Here is a 21,594-nt window from a genome sequence, read left to right as displayed (position 1 = left end):
TTTGATGTATATTATCAATTTCATCTTTTTGTGATTCCAATTTTTCGTTTTTAATTTCTTCATGTTTTTTATTGATTTCATTAATCTCTTTCATATTTTTTTGTTGGATTTCATCAACTTTTTGACGTAATCTTTGCGTTTTTTGTTTATGATTCTCAATGATTTCTTTGATTTCATTTTTATTCTTTTGTTTGAGTTCATTAACTTCTTTCTTATGTTTTTCTATAATTTCATTTATCTCTTTAACATTTTGTTGCTTAAGTTCATCAATTGCTTTTTGATTTGATATAATTTCGTTTTTCTTATTGTTATTATTAATTTCATTTAACATATTTTTATGATTTAATTTAATTTCTTCAATTTCTTTTTGATTCTTTTGCTTTAATTCATTTAACTCGTTTTTATTTTTTATATTAATTTCATCGATTTCTTTTTGGTTCTTTTGCTTTAATTCATTTAACATGTTTTTGTGATTGGAATTGATTTCGTTTTTCATTGATTCAAATTTTTTGTTGAGTTTTTCTTTTTCAGCATTAATTTCTTTGGCATTGTTCTCCCTTAAATTGTTGAGGATTTCTTGAAGATTATTTTGTTCTTTTTTAATTTGAAGTTTTAAGTTAATTATTTCTCTTTGGTTTTCTTTCTGGAGATGCTGAATTTCTGCCTGAAAATTTGCTTTCTCTTGTTCTAACTTCGATTTATCGATTTCGGTAATGTTGTTAGCTTTGACATGATCATTGACTTTGACATTTTGCTTTTTAAGATCAGCATTTTTGGATGGAATTTCTTTGAGATGTTGGGGCTTATTCACATTTCCATTGCATTTCTTCATTTTTTCACTTTGGAATAACTTCTGATAGTATTGATCAAGAGGATGATCCCATAATGATTCTCGAGTTTTGGTGTTATAATAAAATGGATCGCCCTGTCCATCTTTCCTTTGGAATATTTTCCAACCTTCTGGTAATGGAACTTTCAAGGCTTCAATCGCAATCCAGCGAAGATCACGATCTTTGACTGGATCACCTCCAATCCACTCTAAATATTCGTCAATTTCTTCATCTGTTGGAGTGTAATTTTTGTTTGAATTTGGATCCTGGATTTCGATGAATTCCCCAGAGTTCATTCGTTAGATGATGCTGTACGTTTATTAATAAGCAGGAAATAACTGCCGACGCCGTTTAAAGTGGCATATTGGCCAAATAACCTTTTAAAAAATCATCTATAAACCAATCAAAATTCTATTGGTATTGAACTTTTCGATTTTGACTAGTTGATTATCATTTGCCCATTATTTTTATTCATATTCTATGCATGCCATCAACACTATTTATTTAGTAATTTGGTCCTGGTTATGAGAAATCTAAAACATATATTTCAAAATTCATGTTTTACTTTTTTCAAACGTAAAAGTGGTATGCTTGAACTGTTTTAAATGATATCAAAATTTTGTTATCACACAGCCAATATTTAAACATATACAAGTTACACTTTTTCAATAAATTAACACTAAAATGCTTTTTTGGGGTTTTTTGATCATCTCCTACGAACCAAGGAAATAAAAACTCAGTTTTTCTTACCGATTATTACGGTTTAACTTTCTTCACAATTATCTGATCGCTTTTGATTTTTGAAACAAAAAAACACGTTTAAATACTTGAAATGAAGCTTTTGTTGAATTTATAGTGAACAACCATTTATTATCTATCGTGCAATACTTACCAAGGAAACCAATGTCAATAAATTCATTTTTTCAGCGAATGTTTAAATTTAATTTAAGATTTAAATCTTATATAAATATAAATCAAACAGAAAAACTTAACATTATATCACAAATTATCTTACCTCTGATGCTCTTTGTAGAGCTATTCATAAAAATAAAAAAGTTTTTTTCACACATATTTCATTGCAAAAAAATTTATGCCATATAACATTATTCCTTTGTTGTTTATCTTTATTTTTCTCATATTCCTTTGAAACATATACTGTATCAACTCATACTCTTTCTGTCTCTACACTTAAAGAATATAATGAAAGAGACACATATAAAAGCACAACACTTCATCTTACAATAGGTGGTGAAATTAGTGAAATTGGAAATAGAGCTTTCTATCAATGGTCTATATTAACTTCACTCGATATTGGCAACTCTGTTACTTCAATTGGAAGTTATGCATTTTATTATTGCTCACGATTAAAAGAAATTAACATTGGGGATAATGTGGAAATAATTGAAAGTTACGCATTTTATTTAACGCCAATAACAAACATTTTCATTCCAAAATCTGTTAGTTCATTTGGCGATGAAATATTTGGATATTGTAGAAAGCTTCAATTTATTAATGTATCTAATGAAAACAATAATTTTTGTGGAAATAATGGGGTTCTATATAATAAAGATTGTACATTAATAATTTGTTATCCAGGGGGGATAATCATCACAACATTTGAAATTCCAAGTACAGTTACAACAATAGGAAAATATTCATTTTATTCATGCTCAACTTTAACATCTATTTCAATTCCAAATACAGTTACACTAATTGGAATTTATGCATTTTATGATTGTGCATCATTAAAAAATGTTGTAATACCAAATTCAGTTAAAGTAATTGAAAACTATACATTTTGTAGCTGTTATGGTTTAGAAACGATCGATTTAGGGGAAAATATAATAACAATCAAAAGTTATGGATAAAGCGAATGTTCTTTTCTAAATATCACAATTCCAAATTCTGTTGTATCAATTGAAAATTATGCATTTTCTTGTTCTTCATTAACATCAATTATTTTAGGAAATAATGTAAATACAATCGGAAATTATGCGTTCGAAGATTGTGGATTAACAAAAATTGTGAAGGTTGTTTGGCATACTGCATAAATCTTCAAACAATTGAAGTATCTGATGAAAACATTTATTATGCTGTTAGTGATGGCATTCTATATAATACAAATTTTACTACAATTATATGTTATCCACGAAAATTAACTTCCAAAACATTTGAAATACCGAACACAGTTACATTAATTGGAGGATATTCTTTTTATCATGTTTATACTTTAACAAGTAAGTTGTGATACCAGATTCAGTAGTTTCAATTGGTAATTATGCATTGTATTACTGTTATGGACTAACAAGTATAGTAATTCCAGATTCAGTAATTTCAATTGGTAATTATGCATTTTATTACTGTTATAAAGCAGAAACGCTTACTATGGGTGATAATGTTTTGACAATTGGTTCATATTCATTTTATAATTGCTATAATTTAGAAACAATAACTTTAGGTGAAAGTTTAGTAACAATTGGTACTTATTCATTTTATAAATGCATAATGCCAAATATTGTAATTCCGAATTCAGTTCTAACAATTAATAGTTATTCATTCTATAGTTGTTCTAAATTAGAAACTATTACTATTGGAAATAATGTACAAACAATCGGAAGTTATACATTTCAATCCTGCTCATCATTAACAAATATTGTAATTCCGAATTCAGTATATTCCATACAAAGTTATGCATTTAAATCTTGTACCAATTTGAAAACAGTTATCATCGGAGAAAATGTTGAAACACTTGGAAACTATTTATTTAATGGATGTACTTCAATTAAAAACATTACAATTCCAAAGTCTGTATCATCTGTTACATCGCTTACTTTTGCATCGTGTTCAAATCTTCTATACATTAATGTATCTAAAGAAAATAATTATTATTCTGATAATAATGGTATTCTTTATAACAAAGATTTTACATCAATCATTTGTTATCCAGTCGGATTAGCAAGTGAAACCTATAATATACTAAGTTCAGTTACATCAATTGGAAACAATGCATTTTATTATTGTTCATCATTAGCAAATATCGTAATACCAAATTTGGTTACATCAATTGGAAGCTCTGCATTTTATTATTGTTCATCATTAACAAATATTATAATTCCAAATTCAGTTACATTAATTTCAACATACGCATTTCGTTCATGTACAAATCTAAACACAGTTATTATTGGTGAAAGTGTGAATGCAATTTATAGTTATGCATTTCAAGATGGTAGTAATCTTAATTGTATATATTTTACTGGTAATGAAGTTCCAAATAATTTATATTCAAATGTTTTTACAAATGTACCAGCACAATATGTTATGACATCCGATTTATATCAGGGAACAACATTTGGATCACTAAATGTATCCAAAGGATCATCAATTGACGAATGTGATTTATATCCGTGGCCAACACATACATTCACAGATTCAAATACATTTACAAAAAGTAATACATTTACTAAATCAAATACATATTCACAAAGTAATACATTCACAAAGTCAAACACATATTCACAAAGTAATACATTTACAAAATCAAATACATATTCACAAAGTAATACATTTACAAAGTCAAATCCATTTACACAAAGTAATACATTCACTAAATCAAATCCATTTACACAAAGTAATACATTTACTGAATCAAAACGTGTCGATGAGACATATATTCATACAATATTTATAACCCAATTACACACACAAACAATTATTTCCATATCTATTTTTACTAATTCTATTTCTCTTTCTATAATTAATTCATCTTATTATTATGTTGAAACTTTATTTATTTATTATGAATATTTAGTTATTGAATATTCATCATATATTTCATATTGTTCAGGTTTTTGTACTGTTTTAAATCAAAATGAAACGAATAACAATCAAATGAATAATCAAAATATTATAATTATTATTTGTGTTTGTGTAGTAATAGTTATAATTATTATAATTCTTATTGTAATGATTATTCATTTTCATCACAAGAAATAAATAAATGATGTAAACAGTATGAATGATGTAAATATTACTAATGATAGTACATTTTCAATGAATAACTTTTCCATGAATTTTGCTGATATTGATGATGACCCATTTGCAGTTGATTTTAAAGAAAATAAATTTAATAGAAATATGTAAATTGACAGATATAATCGAAATGTAGACATTGACCAAAAGCTAATGTTATAATACAAATAAAATTACATGTAATTTGAAATTTTTATTCATAAAAAATGGAACGCTGTAATGTTGTTACACTCACAACATAAATGAATTATTAAATTGGAAATTTTATTTTGAGGAAATATAGAAACTGAAATTTAATGTTTTATATACACTTATATTTCTTCAATGAAGTGTTTTTTTAACACAAAACTTTAGAGATATTCAATAAAATCATTTATTATTTGATTATTTAGAATGTTTTTTCAAATAAGGCATCATTTTTTTGTTTAACTGAAGTTGAGCATTTGTACAAATTTGCATACACAATTGTGCATAAGATTCCGAATGTCGAGACACCCCTTATTCACTTCAGAGTTATTTGGGAATATTGGGGCACCCTCATTTAAACAGCCAAGGTTCGAGATTTTGTTGTAATATTTTTTTTCGTTTTTTTAGTTTCAAATGAAAAGAATAAATGTGGATCAAAGTGGCGTAAGATCCGTAAATCAATCTCAGTTTCTTGATCCACCAGAGGGATATGGAATTGTAACAGAATCTATATCCCGCTGTGGGCCAATTTCACCAAATAATTTGAATTTTTTATCATTATATGACTTTAAAACAGTTCTTTTTATTAGTGAAGATACTCAGTCTCAACGGGTCGCGAATTACTGGCAAGAAAGAGGAGCTAAATCAATAAGAATTGGAATTTATTCGACCAGGTCCAATCTTCAATGGAGGACTCAGCTAGACGAATTGGTAAAGATAACTTTGCAATACATTCTTGATAGTTCTAATTATCCACTTCTTATTTCATCTACATCAGCACTTCATCTTTGTACAATTATTGGTTGCCTTCGAAGAATTCAAAGCTGGAGCATGTGCGCAATAATGGATGAGTTTAGTAGGTTTACGCAAGACCAACCATTATCTCTATACAAAAATTATGTAGAGATGTTTGATTTTGATTTGGTCAATATTCCACCATCAGCCGATGGCACGATAATTCCTCAATAAATATCAATATGAACTTAGTAAAATTTTTACATAAAAACGAGATAATTTTTCCATTTAAAGAAACATTATTTTAAAATAAAAAGTAAAATTTTCATAATATTTATTCATTAACCATTCTTAGACTCAAAAATAAGTATCGCATCATAGAATTCACATACATTATAGATCGTTTTATCAACAAATTTATTCCATTTGCATAAATATGAAAGGATTTTGAAACATTTATAATGATGATATTAATAAAAATAATTTTCTAATATAAAGAATCAAATTATAACATAAATATTATATAAAACAAATAAATATATTTGTAGCATTTACAGCAATTTCTTCTTGTTTTTGGAGTAATTAAAATACTTCTATATAACATTCAGATGAATGAATTATCGACTGATCCAAATCTAATGGATTTACTTTTTTTAAATATTTCCAAATAGAATACAAAATCATCAAATTATAGAAATATATTTAAAGAAAATAAGAAATTCCTTAAATGATATCAAATGCTTTTAATTAGGATACAACATTTAGTGTTGATCTCATTTTGTAGTAAAAAAACTTATAACGAAAAAATAATAATTTTTATTTACCAATCAATATCATCACTTCCAAATTGATCATCACTATCCTTATTATCTGTGTATGTAAGAATGCTCTTCTTAAGCACAATAAATAACACTTGGCCATATTGTCTTAGCCTTAGGAATTTGACAGCAATTAAAGTTGCAATATCCCAAGAAATGAATTCGACAAATTCATTATTCATAAAACATCCTGCCATGATCTCACAAAATGTTGAATCTCTGTCAAAGGAAAGAAACATGTATTGCTCTGAGTTTTCATGGAATTTGGATTTGACCGTTTGAAGAAATTGTTCATCGATTATTTTTAAATTATCAAAAAGATCATTTACTGGTTGCAAAATCGAATCTTGAAGTTCTAGGGAACCTTTCTTATTTGCAGTTCTGAAAGAATTAAAATGATCAATGAAATAGATCGAAAAATCATCTGTTGGTAATGGAATTGGAAGAAAAGAAACTAAATTTCTGAATAAAATTCCAAAGTTATATTTACCTCCTCTAGTTGTTGGTGAAACATATACACCAATTGAATCAAATTTTTCATTTGATAACTTCAAATATTTTTCGTTTTTGTGGCATTTCTCAACAACTTCTTGAATTGGATTTTTGCTTAAGTCTTCAACTGAATCAACGATTGCATAGCTATCTGGGAAAGTATTTTTAATAGTTATCATTCCAATTTCTTGGCAAAGAATATATGAAAGGAATGGCCGTGGTTCCTGCTTCATATCCTTAATTAACAGTTTATATAATGAAAGACCAAATTTACTAATTTTTTGTGATTCTTCCATTTGGTTTGAAATGCTTAACGTCTCCCAAACAGCCGCCATTAGGAAATGTAAAGTATTTAAAATATTGCTTATAACAAAAGTGACAAAATTCGTTTGTTTAAATGAATAGATCTACTAGAACAACAGCACAAAATTCAACAAGAAGAACTACTCGAACAAACCCAAGATCACCCAAAAGGACACCTCGAAAAACGCCAAGAGAAAGCAATAAGAAAATCACAATTAAAATAAATTCACCACCAATGCGTGTTTTCTGTTTAATAGCCCATCCTGAACCAAACCGCCGTTCTTTCTGTCATGCAGTATATCGTAAAACAATAGAAACACTACGCTTAAATAATCATGAAGTCATGACATCAGATCTTTATGATTGCAATTTTACTCAACTCCCAACTCTTGATGATTTTGATGAACCAGATCCAAATCTTTCATATCAAGACCATCAAAAGCGCGGATTATACAATGAAGAAATTCTTCGTTATCAATCTCGAATTGAATGGTGCACACACTTACTTCTTTTCACTCCACTTCATTGGCTTTCACCATCTGCGGCTCTTATGAGCTTTTGGGAGAAAGTTTTTGGTGAAGGATGGGCGTTTACAGAAAGTCAATCATATACCAAAGGGTTTATGGCAGGCAAAAAAGCAATGGTTATAGTTACTGTGGGTCAAGAGCAGATGTATTATGGGAAAGATTCACTTAACATTTCGATTGAAGAATTAATGTATCCGTTAACATTTCGATGTTTTGCTAAATGCGGCTTTACGCCACTACGAACACAAGCATTCTTTGGCTTATATACCGCTGATGCACAAAAAAGAATCGATATGTTAAATGCATGGGGAGAACATGTGCTCGATTTGTGGTCAAGAGAATCAATTAAATTCGAAATAAGCGGAAATAACCAAACGGATACAAAAAACAACAGAGAAATACTTGCAGAACTTGGCGATTACCCATTAATGAAACCGAAAGAACCCATTTTCTTTTGATATGTAAATAATGTATATGTTGAAAGCATTTTATATAACTGTTTGACATCTGTATAATTAATTATTCATTAAAATAAAGTATAGACAATAATAATGTTCTTATTTTGATCAATTTCATTTATTGTGACAAAATTGCCAACGAAATGTTATTTTCATAATTTTTATTTAACTTAAAAAAATAGTTAAAGATGATATTTTTATTCAGATTTTAATATGGAGGGGCGTGTAATTAAAAACGTGATTCACTACTATGATAGCTTTTATAGTTATGAATTTTTTCCATAATTAGCTTATATTAATCGAGAAAAAAATTCGATGAAATTAAGATATTGTTTCGCAATTTTTAAAAATTCAATATTGTGTGTTATCATTTACCTCCAATAAATTATTTCTTTATTTACAATTATTATTTTGAATTAATCTAGCAATTCCATTATTTCCATTTTCGCTTGCAATAATTCCTGCTGTTCGAAATGATTTGAATGATTTCCGAATAATATTTTAATATATCAAATTATTATAATACACATAGAACAATATTAAAATATATCTTTAGGAAATTTCCGAATATTAAGGAATTTTGTAAGTGCGTTCATAATTTTGTTTTTGTTTTGCTTCTCTTCAAAAATTTCAAATTCTTTTTAAAATTCTAAATGAATCTCAAAACATTTATTTCCAATTACAAAACAAATCATTTGAGCAATAATAACATTTCTGTTGTAAAACAGTGAAAATTCAACCGTTAAAAACGAACAAAATTTGTACGTTTGTTTGGATGGTTCCCTTTTTATAGGATATGTATATCTTTTTTTTATTACATGTATAAGAATCTTAACAATAGCAGTTGGATAAAAATGAATTTATTATCAAGTTTTTCAGAATTTCCCAAATTTTAAATGGATGTTTGGAACAATTTATCCATAGAAACTATCAATCGTCTAATCAAATCAATGCCAAAAAGACTAAAAGCATGTGTTTCCAACCAAGGAAATACAGTTCTCAAATATTGAATTGTTTAGACGATATCATAGAAAAAGTCAAATGATAAACCGCTTCATATTGTAAAGCACAAGTTTTTAAATCCCATCGTTTCAACCGTTTTTGAGTCCGCTGTAAAATCACGTTTCCTATAAACATGCAAAATAATTGCATTAATATTTGTAATTTAACATGTTAAATTAATAAAAAATTTACATATATTTTAATAATAATAATTAGTGAGAACCAGTTCTAGCTCTCCAACGCTTCTTTGATTGTTTCGATTTCTTTGATTTGCTTGTTTCTAAGTGTCAACAATAACTCACATTTTTCTGTATGAGCTATTTTTAATTGGTTGAGTTTTCGACTTAGTTTTCCGATAATTATACTTTCGTTTGTTGGATTTTCCTTTTTTTCTTCTTCATTGCTGTAAATTTCTGCTTCATATTTTAATTTGTTGTTTTTTTGTATTTTTAATTTTAATTTGGCTTTTAGTTTTGAAATTCGCTCCTTTTGTTCCTGTATTTCTTGGTATTTCCAAGAAAATTTATATGAATCAATTTGTGATTGAATTTGATCAATTTCTTCTTGTGTTTCTTGACATGATGTCATTAATAGTTGCGCAACTCTCTCGCCTTCACGAACCTCATTTGTAAGCATATGAATTGAATTTGGAGAATAAATTTGTTCAAGATAATAAATTTGATGCTCTAATGATTCGCTTTCATTTTGATAATTAACTTGAGCAGATGTGAATTTTTCTTTGTTTGTTATACGAGATTTCTTTGATAATGTTTCTTGTATCTGTTCACATTTTTTTCGTAATGGTTTTATTTCACATTGCAATTCAGCAATTTCCTGTGATAGTTGAACATACTCATTCCACAAAGTTGTTTGTTCTGTTGAATTGGAAAACTGAGAATTTTTTTTATTTGAACGGTTTCGTAAATTCCCTGTAGTTTGAATCGTAATTTGGCGGGGCGTTATATTACGACTCGAACTCGTTGTTTTATATGATCTTGAAGAGTTTGCTCTCCAATTCATAGATTCCACAGATCAGCAACCAACAATAACGTATATTAACGTATTTCTTCAAAGTTGTGAACAGTCTCAAGACTCATATTCGTAACTACGAATAAAAAATTATAAAAAGAATAAAACTATTATAACAAACATTTAATATTTTGTTTCTCTCTAAGAGCCTTGGCTACAATACATGCTGGTTTTCCATTTGGTGTGGCAGAAAGTCTCTGAATTATCTCAAAGCCAAAGCGATCGCCTTCTATTATCATTGGGACAATTTTTGATAGAACAAATTTCATGATATCTTGTGATGCATTTGCTGCAATTACAATATGATCTATAGGCAACTCGCTAAAGTGATTTGAAATCAGGCTTTGAACAGTTGGTAAAAGCGAAGGATTTTTTGCTAACGCAAGAATTGAACCTTTTGCTAGTTCGGATTCTGTTACTTCTGTAGAAACGTCATCACCATCTAATATCTGAGAAGAAATCACGTAAGGTAGAAATGTTTCATTTGTGTATGAATTTAAGATATTTGAGATTGAATTATCACGAATAAAGGAAGAAACAATGGATTTTGCTTTTAGCCTTCCGTCTGGTACAAGTTTAACATAGCTTCTAAATACAGAAATTAGAGTTTCTCTTCGTGGGCGCTTATTAAGAGCGATTATTAATAAATAATCTTGCATTTCTTTTGCTAAATGAGGTGGATGAATAAATTCTGCAACAGTAGGAAGATATCTTTGATATATTTGGGGATTTTGAAAATAATTCGAATATTCCATTGATATTTTTAATATTTGCTCAACTTGATTTGGCTTCCACTTAGCAGGATCAGATACTATTTTCAAAAATTTTTTCAGACTTTTGACTTTGTCTTCGTATTGGCTTTTTTTTTGGTTCATATGTTAGGGTGCCCCTAACATGTGTGATTGAAGAAAAAAAAATTCCATCATTGAAAAGCAAATTTTAATATTACTAACTACCCAGTGACCAACAACTTACACAAGAATTAAATTTTATAGGCTTACAAATATTATGTAAATTAGTATTATTAACAATTATTAAGCATTGAATTATTATATCATTAAGTCATATAGCTATAAATATCTCACATGAAGCCACTATAAATTAGCAAAGTAATTTTTCAATATAAAAAAATTTATTATAAAAATTTATTTAAAACAAAAAAGATAAATATATCAAACAATTTGTGATGTATTAGCTAGGACTTTTATAACATAATATATGGAAAAAGAATAGTGAATTGTTGATGCAAATCTTTGCAATGCCCAAAATGTCAGAGAAACTCCATTATTCCACAAATCATATATGTCATTTTCATTTCCCATATGTGCAAATTGTATAATAATATTGATAATAAATGTAATTAGATAAATACCAATGGAAACAAATAATGGCCAATACTTCCGAAACACACCGTTGTACCCTCCAAACCTAACTTCCCTAAGCGTTGTTAGCATGAAAAACCAAGAGAAGAATTGAAGAAGAATTGTCACTATTTGAATCATCCAAAAAATTACATTTGTAAAAGAAGAATTACTTACATATGGAACATAAATAATATTTATGCTGAAATCTAGTATACACGTCAAAATAACAAGTGATGCAATTGTTTTAAGTTGTTGAGGTGCCATTTTAAAGCATAAACGTTAATATGACGTTTATGTAAAGTTCTCAAAAACTGGTGAATCAAATTTATATCATGAAGAAATCCATGCACGTCTCGGAAATACCAGATCAATTAATTAAATGCCGGTATTGTGGTGTCGAGGTGAGGCTAGGTGTCCTACCTTTTCATGAAAAATTATGTAAAGATGCACAATATACTAGTCAAACAACTCGATCATCATATGAATCCTATAAGCATTAAACCATTGTACAGTGTTATACTCTGCCATTTAAAAGTTTGTATAATTTTTCATAAATTTTGATTTAATCAAAAATTATTCCATCTTTTATTTTTTTGTTCTTTGTCATGAGATATCTATAGCCTCCCCGAGTTTTTCCAGCTAGCTTAAAAAGCAGGAACATATTCGAATTTGAGCAAGATGATCATCATATTAATTACTAATTTAAAAACTATTTTCTTATGAATTTTGATTATCTACATAGTTGTTCCGATTTAACTGATAAACAGATTGAAGAAGAAAATAAGATAATTCTAATGTTGAAAACAGGGCCCTGTTTTGTTGTAGACCGTTTATCCACGCTTACAGATGGAGATTGACCAAGATTCTTTGGTTCAAGCAGTATGTAAAGACTGTTGTTGTCGCCCAAAGCTTGTCAAAGAAATCGTGGAATCTCTAAAAAAGACTCACTTGATTTTATTGATTGGATCATCAGGATCTGGAAAAACACGTCTTGCAAAATCAATTTTGATGCATTTATTTGGAGAGTTTACAGAGATTTCATCAGTGGATGGATACGGAATCGATGAAAGAACATCACTTCATGAAATTATAACAAAAATGAAGTCTAAATCAATTTTAATAGAACAAATTGAAGATTTTTCAATGAAACTCACACCAAGAGATTTAAGGCTTACAGTGGTTCTATCAAATAATCTCAAAAAAGCAAACTTTGTAATCGCAACATCTAGAAATATTGTAGATATTGATGCATCAATACTATCACAATTTGATTTTCGTTTCTACCTTAAACCTCCTGACATTGAAGGGCGTCTTTCGCTTCTTATGAATCTTCCTCCAGATCTTGATTGTCCTCTTTCTAAACAAATCAAATCTCTTTCCGAAGAACAACGTATTGAAGTTCTTAAACAGTTTGCAGGACTTCAACCATCAGAACTTCTTCTTAGCAATTCATATGAATTTCGAGATTCTTATTCACAACTTGCTGGAGTTGATTCTATTCTCCAGAAGCTTGATTTTCTTGTTTTAAAACCATTAACAGAGCGCATTCTTTTTGATAAAATTGGAGTAAAATCACCACGAGGCATTTTATTAATCGGTCGTTCAGGCTGTGGTAAATCAATTATCTCCCGCACACTTGGCCATGCGTCACGAATTTCGTTTTTCGACATTTCTGGAGTTGAAATCATTTCGAAAGAATTTGGCGAAAGCGAAAAACGGTTGCATTCAATTTTTGAGAAGGCCCGATCGTCTTCTCCATCAATTGTTCTTTTTGATGATATTGACTCTATTGCTCCATGTCGGACATTTGGGCAATCTGTATCAGAAGCATCTGACCGACTCTTAACTACGTTACTTGTTGAAATGGATGGACTAAACGGAAGAGATGATGGAGTAATTATCTTAGCAACAACAAGTCGAATCGATTCAATCGATCCCGCATTGCTAAGGCCAGGGAGGTTCGATTATATAATCGAAATCCCATATCCTGACGAGAATTCTCGAGGACAAATATTTGATCTGTATACAAAGGATATACATTTAGACGAACCACAGAAAACGCGCGAATTAGTGGTGAAATGTACAAACAATTTGTCTCCAGCAAACATAGAGGGAATAATTCGAGAGGCAGCTTTGATCACTTTGAGGAATGACTTGAATTCGTTGTCGATTCCTTTGAGTTCTTTCGAAAAGTCTTTGGAAAGGTACAAGAAGAAGAACGAAGAAAACAAATTAAATTTGGGAAATCAGACAAAAAAAGTTCGGAAAAGTCGTTTTTGAATTTATTTTTATTAAAAAATAGAATATGTTTTCTTTCTACTTGTATAAATTCTTTTTATATCTTTAAATTTTTTAAATAATTTATACATTTATCATAAATAGGATAAATAACATCAAAATTTGATAAAATTTTTGTTTCCTCAAAATAAAATAAGAACATTTCTAAACGAATACTATTAAATTCAAAAATTTTCTTATTTTAATATATTTGATCATCAAATTAAGTATAAAGCAAAAGCACATTAACTCATTGGAAAATACTTTATAATAATTTCAATACAAAAGTTTCAACAAATATATTTTAAAAATATAAATATATCTCATTCCAAACCAATATCAAACGAAAAGAAGCTTCCCCCGCCATTCTGCATCGGCAATATCTTCGGGCTCATTACTGCCCATTCGTACCAAACTTTTTTGTTGTCGGTTCTTCTTGCGAAAATCGCCTTCAGCACTTCGCCTTCGGTTACATTTATCTGCCGATTAATCGGAAAGTACACCGGAAGCCAACTTTCGAGGTTTTGTGTCCCATTATATGGAGATGTTGATAGGATAACATCATCGAAAAGTACTGTTTCAAACCATCCGCCAAACCCAGAGAGTTCGCCAGTGGCAGCAATGGTGAAACTAAACTCCTTTTTCTTGTACTTTTCATTATGGCCTGGATGTGAAAACTCTAAAAATGGCTGTGGTGAAGATAAGAGAATTGACGTCTTAAGTGGGGTGACAAGCATTTGTTGTAATTTTCCTTCATGAAATGATTTGCACCAAAGGTTTTGTGACATAAGTGGAACAATATAAGATGTATATTTTTGTGGAATTGAAATTGAATCAGATGATAAAAATCGTTCACAACCTTCAATACATTCAGGCGAGAGCTCATTATCCCCAAAACCGCCAAGTAATTCTGAAACTAATATGTCAACTTCGCGTGGTAATTGAATTGTCCGCATATCTCCAAGAAATATTTCAACAGTACTTGGCCATTCTTTTTCTTTTCGCAATTGAAGAAGTTTAAAAGCATTTGGATTCTTTTCAATCACAAAAATGTGCTTAGCACCAGCTCGAATTGCACAGTCAACGATAGGTCCACGACCCGCCCCAACAACCGCCAATTGTATTGAATCTTTTTGACTTTTTTTTGCTTCGAGTGCTTTTTGGATTGCGAGCTGATATGAGAAATATTTAACTTTATCTGACTCAAACATCTCATAAAATGATGATTTTAAGTTTATGCTTGTTGTTTGAATTGGAGTTTGTAATAAATTATTTGCTTTTGATTTTGGTGTTGCTGAAATAAGAGAATACAATGAAGCAAATATACTTGGAAAACCTGTAGTTGTAGGTTTGATAAAGACAGGAATAGAGCGTTCAAAAAACATAATTAATAAATTTTGGAATACATCATTCAATGAATAATCTGCTAAAAAATGGTCTTGTGTAAGTGATACTGAGTATGTGTTTGCAGTCATCCATAATGATGCAGCTTCAATGTTGAGTTCAAGTTGTGGTGAAACAAAAAGATTTGGAGGATTCCCACAAATTTCTGAAAACTTAAGCCACAACCCAAAGTTGCTTGTTAAAGCAGAGAATTTTATGTGCGGGAATTTTACAATTTGTGTTAGAAGATCAGAAGCAAATTTGAAAATATTTGAGGTATCAATATTAAAATATATAACTTTTGCTGAAAGATAATCACATAAGCTAATATCTTCATAGTTTATTTGGTTGATTTCTATTCCTAATTCTGGAATTTGACTTGATTTTAATAAAGTAGGTGAATTCAACGAGGTTCTAATCGAATCAATATTTGTTCTGCATAAAGCTTGAGTAAAACTTTTTAGTAGATGTGATATTTTCGGATATTCCGATATTTCTTGGCATATAACACCAAACAACATTAGTTTTGCCGGCAAAATTAGCCGTTTAAAAAAGTTCAAATTAACTTTTCAAAAATTTTGTTGTTAACTTTTTCATAAAAGTTTGGTTGGTCGTGATTTTATTTTAGAAATGCTTGCCTTTTCTTCTTATCATCGTTTTTTCCCTGTCGGGTACTCTGCATTTGTTAACGATGGGGAATTCAAAGAAAAAGCTGCTCAGTTGTTTTCTGATATGAGCGATATTTTATCAGATAAATACCAAAATTTAGGAGACAACTTTTATGTGGATGCAACTGATGAAGCACTAACAATAAAAGTCAAAAACTGTAACTTTCTTTTAAGCAGACAAACGCCAAACCATCAAATCTGGTTTTCAACACCAATTTCGGGTTCGCTAAAATTTGACTTTGACTCTGATGCACAAAAGTGGGTTTGCAACAAAAATAAGCACTTAGATCTGGATACTTGCTTGGAAAAAGAAATTGCTGTTTCCTTAAAATAAAAACAAATTTTATAATAAAATAAAGATACACAATCTGAAAACTGTATCAACAAAATGAATATGCCTTAATAATTTTTAGTTAATTTATTTCTTTTGTGAATTTGATGAAAATGTTTTTGATTTCCGATAAGACATTTCACATTTCAAATGTTTTACTTTTAATTACAGACTTTTAATCTTTTATTAAATCGACTCACCTTTAAGAATTGCTCCCATTTGAAATTGATATACTTCAAATTTATTTGAAACATTTGTGTAGCAGACGCTGCACTTATGTATGCTGTTAAATATGGTTATATAGAAGTAGTTAAATTGTTTTTCCAACAAGAAAAAATTGATACTAATATCAAAAATGTTGAATTTTATTATTTAATAATGATTTAAATAGGTGATGACTTAAACAGCATTTATGAACGTTTCTGAGAATGGTTACGAAAAAATCAAGAAATTACTAATTGAATTGAAAAAAAATATACAAAGTAAAAATTGTTCATATTTGTAAGCAATTAGATTTTCATGTTATTCTATATAATAATGAAACTTTTTGTCTCTTCCTTGTAGATGCATAAAACGATCTTTTTCTATAATTTTTAACTGTAATTATAAACTTTCCAAATTGGTTTTTAAATTTTTTTTGGAATTGTTGGATGAAATACATTTAAAATTTTAAGAAATTAAATTATGTTCCTGTCATGATTTATTAAATTGTTAAACAATTATTGTTGATCTTATTTGCGGAATGGTGTTTCACTGGCTGTGATCCGGACCACCCCAATTTCTAAGCCGATGATTTACATTTAAAAAGTCGAATTAACGGTTGATTGCAATCACACCAAATGTCAGATCAAAAAACAGGAGCAGCAGGAATTAAAATAACAGAAGCAAATCTCGGAAATAATGAACAATTCGATGAAGTTGTTACAAATTTGGAAATTTATTCACAATCAATTGTAAGATCTTTCGAAGAAGTTACTTCAAGAATTCATACAAAGCTGAATAATTCCGGATCATCTGCAATAGCCAAGCTCAATATGCTCGAGTCATCTAGAGAATCATTAAATAACCTCATTAAAATGAATTCAGAAGAATTAGATCAAATTATTGCCGAGGTTGAGGAAATCACAAAAGAACTTCAAAGTCTTGATTCTCTAGAAAACGAAATTCTTCTGCTTTCTGATCTTCTTACAACAGTTGAAGATAACGTTAAATGTAAACCACAATAAATATCATTATTTTGTTTTATTTTATTCTTTATTTTTATAAAGAAAGTGAATCTCATTCTGAGCCATCATCAAATGGAGATAAAAAAAAAATCAGTATAAAACATGATCTATAACCTTCAGAACAAAAATAATTTATAGAATGTGTAATTAACAAAATAACGCAGAATTGTTGTTTATTTTTATCTCAAATAGTTAATTTTGTTTTAGAGATCATAAGTTATGATTAAAATGAATGTTTTACATTAAAAGTGGAATACCCTGAATACGTTAAATCATTTCACTTTTTCCGACAGCAAAGAAGCCGATAGTTGGCCAAACAAACATAGTTAATCACTATACCAAATGTCAGGATCAATTGATACACAGAATGGATCTACAATGGTTGCAATGGCAGGTGATCATTGTGTTGCCATTGCTGCAGATAAAAGGCTTGGCGCTCAAATGCAGACAGTTTCAACGAATTGTAAGAAAATATTTCAAATTAATGACTTAATATTCATTGGATTAAGTGGACTTATGACTGATACTGACACTGTACATGAAAAATTAAGGCACGAAGTAAATCTTCTTGAATTACGTGAAGAACGCCAATTAGATCCAAAACGTTTCATTAATCTTGTAAAATCTCTTCTTTACAAGCATCGCTTTGGTCCATACTTTGTACAGCCAATCATTGCCGGTCTTGAACCAGGAACTAATAATCCAGTTCTTGCAACATCAGATAGCATTGGCGCTATGACAGAGCCAAATGATTTTGCTGTAGCAGGAACTTCATCTGATTCTCTTTATGGTATTTGCGAAAGCCTTTGGAGACCAGGAATGAACCCAGATGAACTATTCAAGACTATTTCTACCTGTTTAATTTCTGCGATTGAACGTGATGGTCTTAGTGGTTGGGGTGGAATTGTTTATATTATGACGCCAGATCAGATTATCACAAAAGAGATCAAAACACGTATGGACTAAACAATTCAATTCTTTGATACTTTAATTCTGCTCTTTTATTGTTTAAAACATTATTATTTACAAGATGACTTTTAAACAATACAAACCGATAGGAAATTTATTGGCGTAAAAAATCGTTTTTTCCAATAGAAAATCCTATCGTCGGTCTCTTTCAAGTTCAAACTGATCAAAAAAAATTGTGAGCGTACCGAACATTTTTAATTCAATTTGAATGGTTTTTTAAAAAGTGAATGTCCGTAAAACAAGTTGAACTTTTCACTACTTTACTGCAAAAAGCGGGAAAATGCCTTCTCCACAGTCACTCAAGAGCAAACTCAAATATATTCTGAAGGACAAATCATTTTCACCAAAAGCATTCATTGGAAATGGCTTTAGTGAATACCTTCATCAAGTACTAGATTGTTTAAATAGTTACACAACTGATTTAAATACGCAAAAATCAAAATCTAAGAAAGAAAGAGAAAAAACATTGAACCAAATTTTTAAAACATTTTCAAAGATATTTCCTTCTCTTACAGAAAGCTCAATTCTTAATAATGCACTTTCATTAAATTCTATTTTTTCAATTTTAATTCATCCATTTTCTCCCGAAAGTATTCGCAACACAGCATTAAATTTATTTCTCCAAATGATAGTTCTTGTTGATGAACCTAACTTAACATTATTTCATGAGCCATTAACATTCATGATTCCATATAATAGGTTTTCACGTGATTCTGTTGAAGAAGGGAATCTTTTGACTCTTTCACGTAATGTCAAACCCATTTATAATTTTGATCCTAATACTTCCACATTAGAATCAGCAGAATCACAACTCCAAATGATATTAAATTTCATTAATAATAACTGGTCTGCTTTTCCTAAGATCTGTGTACATATTCTTTCCAAATATATTCTTTCAATTACATTTCATGTATCAGTAGATAAACTTCGAAGTTCTGTTTTAGGTGTTGGCTTTAATAGTCCACCACCGGAGCAATTTGTAGCTCATCTTTATTCCTTTATAATCCAATTTAATGACATTGAAAATGACATAACGCCAATTTCACAATCGATTCCGATGCTTTCGATTTTTTTATTCTTCTTTGAAGAAACTATACCCAATTTAAACAAACGTGGAATGATAGCTGTGTTGAAATTTTTAACATCTCTTGTGAAAATAACGAATTTATTTATAACATCTATCGATAGTATCGTTGAAGTGATTAAAATTTTGTTGTTAATTTTGGATAATCCTGATCCTGAGAATACAATTGTATTAAAAATTGCTGAGCGTTTTGTTCTTGCATTTTTTAATTCCATTTTTGATACGCTTGAAAATGAAAAGATTGAAGAGTTTTTTACAATGATATTTAAGAATTTTGTTGATAAAAAAGTCGGAATTTCATTTTTCTTTGGGTTTTTATTACAGTTTTTCACATCGAATAAAATCAAATTACAAAAAATGATACGAACAATCATTGATAGTAATATAATTTATTCAGCAGTTGCATGTAAATATTCGCAATATTTTGCAATCGAATCATTTTCAACAATTATCGATTTGTCATTAGATGAAGCAGCCGAATATTGTAATAAATATTTCCATCTTAAGAAAAGCGAAGAAATATCATCGAAAAAAGATTGGCTATTTATAAGTTTCAAAAAAATTCATACCGAACAATTACTTATGTCGATTCCTGAGATATCATTTGAATGGGAGAAACATAAAAACTTTCAAAAGTTTCTTTCTTTTGTTAATGTTCCAAAAATTACATCAATTGATCAATCAATGATTACTTATTACATTTCTTTTTATGATAATTCTACAGAGAATTTAAGTTTACCATTAATATCATATTTTTATTCATTAACAAAATTAAACATTGTACCAATCGAAATCAAATATAATGAATTTGGAGTAATTTCATTAACATTTGAACATTTAATGAATATTATTCTTGAGCAAAAACATTCACATATATCATTTATAGCTTTTAAAGTATTAAATAAATTAATCTCAAAGAATATAATGCGGAATTGTTTAGAAATTAATGCGTTGACTCAATGGTATTTAATAATTATCATAATGTTATTAAATAAAAGAGAAGAAATACGTACAAAAGCATTTAGTGCTTCATTTAAAGCAATTAAATGTGGATTTTCTGGATCACAATTTTTAATACCAATTTTAATTTATTTAATAAAAATCGGGAAATTAAAAATCAATAAAGAAATTATTGGTTTTTTATCATCATTTCCATTATTTATTAATTCATTTAATTTTCCAGATGAATTTCTTGATGAAGTTAAAACATATTTAGTTAATAAAAAAGGAAAAGTTTTATCAAGTTACGAAAAAATTTTAGATTTTAAATCCGATAATTTAATTGATATAATAATTTCCATCTTAAATAAAATATCGTTTAATGATTTCCCGATAATTATAACTTCATATATAACATTAATATCATTTGAATTAATCAACGAGAAAAGAAATGAAAAATATATAAAAATTTCATTTGATAAAATTATCGAAGGAATTAATCAAAGACAACCAAATGTTTTAATATATTTATTAAGTTCTTTACCTATATTTCATTTACTTTCTGATATATATTCGAATGAAACAAATAATTTCATACAGAAAGTTACCGAAATATGTATAAACATAAAAGAAAATGATAATTTACAATGGAAGAATTTGCTTTTATTTTATTGTTCTTCATTATATATTTATAATTATAAAATCACATTTAAATCGAATTCTTATAATGAATTTATACATTTCCTAATCGAAACTAAAACTTCATCTGAAAAAGCACTTATTTTATTAGTTTCATATTATGGACTTTATCCATTTAATCAATCAATAAACTTTGCTACTAATTTTGATTTAATGTCACAAAACATTTTTGTTGATTCTTCAACAAAAAAGTTTTATGTTCCTTCAACAAATGGTTTAACATGTTTAAATCAATCAGGTGTTAT

The 21,594-nt window shown here is 28.6% G+C and overlaps 6 protein-coding genes across 6 annotated transcripts; 4 read left to right on the top strand and 2 right to left on the bottom strand.

Moving 5' to 3' along the window:
- Positions 1-6,600: 6,600 nt before the first annotated feature.
- Positions 6,601-7,386, bottom strand: GO595_010877 (uncharacterized protein; the record flags this gene model as incomplete). Its single annotated transcript, XM_067913604.1, has 1 exon — positions 6,601-7,386. The coding sequence occupies one exon, from the start codon at positions 7,384-7,386 to the stop codon at positions 6,601-6,603; it is 786 nt and encodes a 261-aa protein (XP_067769615.1).
- Positions 7,387-7,487: 101 nt separating this feature from the next.
- GO595_010876 (NAD(P)H-dependent oxidoreductase) lies at positions 7,488-8,378 on the top strand (the record flags this gene model as incomplete). The annotated part of the gene is made up of 1 exon (XM_067913603.1): positions 7,488-8,378. The coding sequence occupies one exon, from the start codon at positions 7,488-7,490 to the stop codon at positions 8,376-8,378; it is 891 nt and encodes a 296-aa protein (XP_067769614.1).
- Positions 8,379-12,781: 4,403 nt separating this feature from the next.
- GO595_010875 (AAA family ATPase) lies at positions 12,782-14,053 on the top strand (the record flags this gene model as incomplete). The annotated part of the gene is made up of 1 exon (XM_067913602.1): positions 12,782-14,053. One exon carries the CDS (start codon positions 12,782-12,784, stop codon positions 14,051-14,053), a length of 1,272 nt encoding a protein of 423 aa, XP_067769613.1.
- Positions 14,054-14,373: 320 nt separating this feature from the next.
- Positions 14,374-15,261, bottom strand: GO595_010874 (protein arginine N-methyltransferase 5-like; the record flags this gene model as incomplete). Its single annotated transcript, XM_067913600.1, has 1 exon — positions 14,374-15,261. The coding sequence occupies one exon, from the start codon at positions 15,259-15,261 to the stop codon at positions 14,374-14,376; it is 888 nt and encodes a 295-aa protein (XP_067769612.1).
- Positions 15,262-17,271: 2,010 nt separating this feature from the next.
- On the top strand, positions 17,272-17,658 carry GO595_010873 (uncharacterized protein; the record flags this gene model as incomplete). The annotated part of the gene is made up of 1 exon (XM_067913599.1): positions 17,272-17,658. One exon carries the CDS (start codon positions 17,272-17,274, stop codon positions 17,656-17,658), a length of 387 nt encoding a protein of 128 aa, XP_067769611.1.
- Positions 17,659-18,000: 342 nt separating this feature from the next.
- On the top strand, positions 18,001-18,624 carry GO595_010872 (Proteasome subunit beta type-3; the record flags this gene model as incomplete). The annotated part of the gene is made up of 1 exon (XM_067913598.1): positions 18,001-18,624. The coding sequence occupies one exon, from the start codon at positions 18,001-18,003 to the stop codon at positions 18,622-18,624; it is 624 nt and encodes a 207-aa protein (XP_067769610.1).
- Positions 18,625-21,594: the final 2,970 nt, after the last annotated feature.

Source organism: Histomonas meleagridis (assembly GCF_020186115.1).
Source record: "Histomonas meleagridis strain 2922-C6/04-10x chromosome Unknown scaffold_61, whole genome shotgun sequence".
NCBI classification, from domain to species: domain Eukaryota; phylum Parabasalia; order Tritrichomonadida; family Dientamoebidae; genus Histomonas; species Histomonas meleagridis.
Note: the sequence above shows the minus strand (reverse complement) of the source record. Positions and strands in the feature narration are given on the sequence as shown.